This window comes from Prosopis cineraria, unplaced genomic scaffold (genome assembly GCF_029017545.1).
Source record: "Prosopis cineraria cultivar Desert tree isolate PC_DT_omini unplaced genomic scaffold, ASM2901754v1 PC5, whole genome shotgun sequence".
Taxonomy (NCBI): domain Eukaryota; kingdom Viridiplantae; phylum Streptophyta; class Magnoliopsida; order Fabales; family Fabaceae; genus Prosopis; species Prosopis cineraria.
This window is the reverse complement of record NW_026555336.1, coordinates 24,906,912-24,914,127: the sequence shown is the minus strand read 5'-3', so window position 1 is coordinate 24,914,127 and position 7,216 is coordinate 24,906,912. Positions and strand designations below refer to the sequence as shown.

At 30.7% G+C, this 7,216-nt stretch overlaps 1 protein-coding gene across 1 annotated transcript; it reads right to left on the bottom strand.

The window, feature by feature from the left end:
• Positions 1–5,249: 5,249 nt before the first annotated feature.
• Positions 5,250–5,799, bottom strand: LOC129310989 (uncharacterized). Its single transcript, XM_054952908.1, has 2 exons — positions 5,588–5,799; positions 5,250–5,511 (listed from the first exon to the last, which is right to left on the bottom strand). The coding sequence occupies exons 1-2, from the start codon at positions 5,694–5,696 to the stop codon at positions 5,267–5,269; spliced, it is 354 nt and encodes a 117-aa protein (XP_054808883.1). The 5' UTR covers positions 5,697–5,799; the 3' UTR covers positions 5,250–5,266.
• Between the last annotated feature and the right edge of the window lie 1,417 nt (positions 5,800–7,216).

Here is a 7,216-nt window from a genome sequence, read left to right as displayed (position 1 = left end):
TTTGTGGTTGTAAGAGTAAGAAACCTCATATACGATACGGATTCCATTAATAACCTAAATTTGTGAAATGATATAGATAATGGGTTATGTAGAGTGCTAAGTATAGACTTTTTGAAAAACACCAAAAACATAGAGAATACAATAAAAGCATTAAAGTCTGGTGGGATTCTCCATGGTGTTCATGTGAATATTAAGGTGATATACTAGAAAGTAAGATAGTAAAGAAATCAAAGTGACTTTTCTTCTTGAAATTAAAATAATGTGTATATTAGGGAAATTATATCACTAGATGGAAGAAGAAATCATCTTATAATTAGACTTGTTATGAGAAAAAAATGTGGCTTTTAGCATATATCCTAAACTAGAAACGACACATTCTGGCCAGTTATAGGATTATTATATCCTTGTGTGCCTAAACTTTTTCTAGAAGTTAATAAATTTTGGTGAGATTAAATAAGTAAGTTAGAATTGAAATTGACATGAAAGAAAGAATTTGGTAATTGGGTTACCTAGTATAGGTTTCATTTCAAATCTTGAGGTTTCATACCCATAATTAGTGGCCCTTGATCAAATAAGGCAATTATTGTATTGTAAAGAATTGTGCGAGAGAGTTTTAATGGGTAATAAGCTACTCATAGAAAAATTATATGTATATAGAACCTTATGATGTTGATTATGGAAGAGGGCCGAGTAGCTAGTGGCATTAAGATAAAACCTTCTAGTGAGAGAACTTGATGGAAATCAACCTCTTCAAATAGAATACATTAACTGTGTTAATGACATTATTGGTATGATTAATCAAGAAAGACAAGTAGTAGACTACTACCATGTTTATTTGTTTGAGGTTAATATCATTGTTTGAGGATATGTATAAATCTTTCCTTGAGGAGTAAGGAGCATAATTAAGAATTGAATTAATCGTTAGAATGGTATCTAGGATGAGACTAGTGAATATTAAGGGCGACAATAAAGATAATTATATTAATAATAGTGGTATCCATAAATTAGATTTTTAGACACATGAGGGCGACTTAAATCAAAAAGATCTCAAGCTAGAGGTAATGAAATTTTGATAATGAGATAGTATCATTGTGAGTAAGTCAATAGTAAGATGAATTTCACTAGGGAGCATTGTGATGTCCTATTCAGCAACGAGAGATCTTAGTGAATGGAGTGGGTGCAAAGATATCTTATAAGGATAAAAATGAGAGGATAAAAGTTAAGAAAGAGTAACATTTGTAATGTGAGGAGATAAGATAACCTTTTTCTAGAATTTTAATGGATAAAGAGTTGTGAATACTATATTTTGTATGGAACTTTAAATTAAAAAATTACATAAAACCTAAAAGAAGAATCTTTTTATGAGAACCGCAATAAATTAATTAAATCTTAGTGATTAAACATTTCTAAAAAAAAGTTAATAATAAATAGAGTTAAATTGGGTGATCTCCCTTTAAAGGGTCAATAGAAAAGTTAAATGGCAAAAGGATAAAATAATGTTACAAATAGGATACATATTTTGATTAATTAATTAATTTAAAAGCATATTTTTCACTTACTCAATATCTTTTTCATTTCTCATATCCTTCATATTAATTAATTTTAAAAAATATATTTTCACTTATTGAAGATCTTTTTTGATTCTCATATCCTTCATTTAAAAAAAGAATATATATATATATATATATATCTCTCAAAATAGATATTATACTTAAGTTGTTAAGATTTTTTATTCTTTTCAGATCCAACAAATAACAACAACAACAATAGAAGGAGATAAATGAAAATATATTAGATAAAAATTAACAAATATACTTTAAAAAAAGGAAAAAAGAGAGGAAGTGTTGGTGAAATGCTGGCAACTCCAACAGTCCTTCAAATGCCTTAAACGCAGCAAGCACAGGGTGAGAGGCAAGTCGTATGTGCAAATGGTCTATCCATCTCTCGATATCTATGCTACTAGTAAGAAGGAGATATTTTACACTGCTTTCATTGATGGAATATGGAGCTTGGCCATGGAAGGAAAAAAACTTAGAGTCTGACATAGAAGAGGGCGCTACTGCAGAGGGATGTCGACATCATGTGATGGAACAAACATGCAATAGAGCTTGCAACTAAGCTTGAGAGGGAGGCAATTTTAGCTAGGATTTGAGGTAAGGTTCAAATTCATCTTCTATAAATAAGCAGATAAGAGAAACAGAAAAGGGGTCAGAAAAAAGGGGAGAGTAATTTGAGAGAGAAAGCAAAGATTGATATACTAAAGAAAAGGAAGGAAGAGCATTAAAATGTTCTCAAGCACGGTATGAATCTTTTTATCATTCTATACTTCCTCTGCTTCTTTATCTATTCACATGACTTAAAGAACTAGGGCTTGGGTTTTTGTTGGATTAATGAGAGCAAATATCAAATCAGTATTTTAGAATGTGGAAGGAAAAGAAGATTTTTATGCTTATAATGTGTTTGGCAGTCTGCCATCGTGCCCAAAAATTCCCTTTATAACTAATCATATATATAATTTTCACTTTATTTCCTAATATGACTATGCTTCTCTACACATTTTAGTGTTACAGAAAGAAAAAAATTATAAGGATGCTCTAAGAAATTATTTTACATCGCTCTATGTTTACTAGCATTTTAGTTATTTTGTTACAAGAGAAAATGATTTTTCCAAACCTAAATCATGATTTTATGAGCCCAAAAGCCATGAGTACATGTATATTTTAGCCTTACAATAATACTGTTATTGTTTTGCTAATAATTCAGTACTTCTACACCATTTTGTAATTGTCACACCCACAAAAATCTGGTGTGACCGGCATGGGATATGGGCACAAAAATCATATCTCTTAAGTCGTGATTGAAGAAATTCTAAAATTAATATGTTAAATACACTAATAGAGTAATTAGAAATTGTTACAATATCAAATTAGATATTCAATTTTAAAAGAAATGTGAGGATCCTACCTGTAGCCTATGTGGACCACCTAAGGCCAGACGCCAATGTAGGTATAAAGTTTAAATTTTTCATCAAATTAGGAGTTGACTAAAATAATTCTTCTGCTTCAATTCATCAATAAAACTTCTCAGTGGATATCTTGAGTCACGAGTTCAACTATAACATTTGAGATCAAAATATCTTTTCCAGTGAATAACGTCCCAACAATAACTAATTGAACATGAATAAAAGAAAAGTTTGAAACAATTATGCAATTCAAAGAGGCAACGATTTTCATAAAAATTTAATAAACTTCAAAAATAAAAGAATTTTATAAATTTTAAATAAAATCTTGAACTATTAAAATATCATATCAAGTATTATTATCACTTGATTGTAAGAAAGTAAATAAATAAAATAAATAATTATAAATAATTCACTAATTAAAAAAAATCAATGGAATGTAAAATAATCAAATAATCAAATTCATATTACAGGGACTTATCAGAACAATGAACAAATGTGGACACAAAGTCCACGAGAGTAAATAACCAAACGTGGCTCTTGCCACGGAGACAAACATGGACACACAATCCACAAGGGTAAGTAATCAAATGCAGCTGAAGCTACGAAACAAACGTGGACACACATTCCACGAGAGTATGTAACCAAATATAGCCGAGGCCACAAAACAAACATGAGTACAATGCTCACTAATAACCATCCCTCCACTCCACGTGCGTTGGCCATTGCACGGGGCTAGCACTTCCTATAAACACCTTGTTAGTTAGGTGTACCAGGGCGCGCCAAGGGTTAACGGAACTGCCGTTAGCAACCAGTGTTCTATATAAAGACCCCTTTTTTTAAAACCATTTTCAAACATACGAGAAAATCATCACTTTCAAGATACAGTTTTCATTCTCAAAGTCAAACTCGTATGAATACTTTTAAGCATTAAAACTTGCCATATTCAAATTTCATATCCGATGCTCATGCTTGCATTTATTGAATAAAAAAAATTTCAATGTCGAACTCCCATGAATCAATCCCTATATCAATCCAATATTTGATAAAATAAAAATCTCATAATCAAAGTTTAAACTTGACTTAATTGATCAAATAACATTTCAAATTTGATAAAGCTAATTTCTTAAAATAAAGAAATGTTAATCAACAATTATCCAATAATCGCATTGATACTATTAAAATAATTTTCAGAAAAATGTAGTGTTTTAGTAAAGGAAATTTTGATTGAAAAAAAATCAGTTGGGACGCTATCCACTTAATTGAAAATTCTCCAACGATTCTAAAGCTTGATTCACTTCAACTTCTCACTTAATTCTAAAGGTACCATTAATTTCCTAATAAGTCAATCAAAATCCTAAATCACTTGTTTTATTCTTCTCTTAATATAAATAAATAAGTACTTAATATGCTAACCATCATTAATTAACAAGATTCTTTTTAATCCAAATAAGTTTTCTTCCTCCTTTAATTTCACTTATCAATTAATTCCTGAAGCAATTAGGGACATTTAAATTAATTCCAACTAACATCACAACTATACATATAGAGCAACTGTTTTCTTATCAAATTATTAACTTAACAATAATCCAACAAGAGCAAAAACAAACCTTTCCATCTCGTTTATGCCTTCCTTAATGCTTAACACAATATCACAAACTATCAAGCCTCTTTCGCATAAATTTCTTTTTCAAAAGTTCTCTTTTAACAGTAGTTGTTTAATTACCAATATGTTCACCACACATATCTTGCCATAATATATCAAAACTCACATTTAGACATTTTATTAAATACCTCACAAGCATTAATTCTCAAACTAATATCAAGCTTTCCCCTATCCAATTCCATTCCTTCAACCCAAATCAATAATAAACTTAAAAAAAATCAAATCAATTATACTCCTCATGTTCCACCGATATTCATCCTTTTAAGCATTTTGTCAAACATCTTGTAAGCACCAATTTTTCAATTTTAATAGTAAATTCTTCCTTCAAATATCATCCCATAATTTCTCCAACAATTCTACAGCATCAATATAAAATTTAATCTGACATCCCAAGTTTATTTCTTCAACAAAATCAATATAAATTCAGTTACACTCCAAGCACAAACAACATCTTCAATAGACAAAGATTTTTGCTTGGTTCAGAAACCTACTCCTTTTTTTAATAATCATGCATGGTAGTAACCTCACATACCAAATAATACTGTCTTAACTAATTAGACACACACAGAGAGATCTAGCAAAAAGAAAATTCAAAGCTCCTCACCTGGAACCAGCATGACCGAGTAGAGAAGGAGATGATCCTAAGCGAACGAATAAGGAGGAAGAAGGAAGAAGAATCTGCAACAGCATGAGCGAGAGAGGAACGAAGATGTTTGCAGTGAGAAACAAGGGAGGATGAACAAAGAACAGAGGGAAATGAATAGCTCCTGCTTCCTTGAACACATGCGCAGATGAACGAAAGAAATGGAGAGGGAGAGTCGACGGTGAAATAAGGGAGGAAAGAGTTTGATGCGACCTCCACAGCCACACCAGCTCAGCATCACACCTAGATATTTGTTGCTGCTTAGCTAAAAAGGAAACCGACGTTCGAACAGGGAAAGGAAAGGACCAGAAAATCAAACCTTCTGCAGCAAAGAATGACTGCCACAGCCCAAAATTGAAGAACCCACAGCTGTTGATGGAGACGAATGGTGATCGGATGAGCTTACAATGACCCGCAATGGTGAGCATTCCACGATGTAAAACAGGGGGCGAAGATGAATCTTAATGCTTCCACAGCTGGTGACAGAGAAGAACGGAGGAAGAAGGAGACCTTTCATTGTCACTGGTGCTAGACAAAAAGAACGACAGAGGAAGACTAGAGATCAGGGGAGAGACTTGTGCGTGCTGTCTCTACCTCAATCTCTCTCTTTCTAGGTTCTGGAGGTTTCGAAAGAAATGAAAAAATGGAGAAAAGAAGAGGAAGCCGTGCATTTTTAGCTTTCACTGCTCTCTTTTTGTTTTTCTTTTTTTCTTTTTTTAATAATAAAAGGTTAAAATAGTAATTTCATTTAGCTGCAGCAAAAGTAAAATTTCCCTTTTAACATTGCATGGATTCAAACCAAATACATGAAAATAGATGCCAATGGAATTTCCATTCAGCTACTAATATAACTTAATAAAATTATCTTCAAAATTAATAAAAATATTCTCAAATTACCTAATCATGATATTTTACTTTATTTAAATTTATGAGTTATTACAGTAATGGTGAAAGTTTTTTTAATGATGTGATGGAATCCTCTTGGTGATTATGTTTTAAGGAATTTTCAAATTTCCTTTACAGTAAAAATATGACTGAAGGGAAGATGCAAACTTTGGCATTTTGTTTTTTTAGCTTTCATGGCTAAGTTCCTCTTAAATTACTGTCATAACTCTCTTGTGGCTATGTCTAATATGAAAACTAAAATCATATGAAATAGTGAACAAGTTAACAAATGGGGATGAAGGAAATAATTTGGCTATTTTGTCAAGGGTCATGATCTTTCCCTTTTCTCGAGCATTGGATGCACTAATCAGATTGATGATGAATTGTTTTGATCCAGACTAATTATATTATTATTATTATTTTTTTTTTTAAACTATATTTTAATAGTCATTTACTTATTTATTTTAAGTTTTGTCATGAGTGATATTAAGTTCCTGTGAGCACTTATGTCTATACTTAATGGGCTGTGAGGGATATTAAGTCTCCACATGCAATAATATTGATTATATCTTGTGTTTGTATGTTTAGAATATTTTTGGTTCATTATCTATCATAATTTCTTTTTAAAAAACAACTTGAGAAGTGGAAAGGCAGATTATTTATTTTCCTTTTTCTATGAGTGTACTAGGTCCATGAAAGAAAAATGGTTTATTTCAACCTCATTCTTTTTAAACTAAAAATGAATTAAATAAATTAATTAGTAATTAAACAACAACAACAACAGTAACCACAATAATAAGTCTTTTCAAAATATATAAGCCTCATTTAAAAAAATAATAAACAATTATTATTCACTTATTTTTTCTTCTTTCTTTTAACATGAACAATGATCATACTCACAATAAATAAACAAAATAATAATGAAAAAAATTAATTCATATTATGCAATTAAGGAACAAATAATTATTTATCACTTTTTTTGCCTTCCTCTTTTGTCCATAAGTAACATCTAGTCACCATAGGCATCAAAGTCATTCTATTACCATGAGTGACAGTAAATATC

Coding starts and splice junctions, on each gene's coding strand:
- LOC129310989 (XM_054952908.1), bottom strand. CDS start 5,696: ATGCTCACCATTGCGGGTCATTGTAAGCTCATCCGATCACCATTCGTC. Junction 5,512..5,587: donor GTCATTCTTTGCTGCAGAAG/GTTTGATTTTCT, acceptor ACAAATATCTAG/GTGTGATGCTGAGCTGGTGT.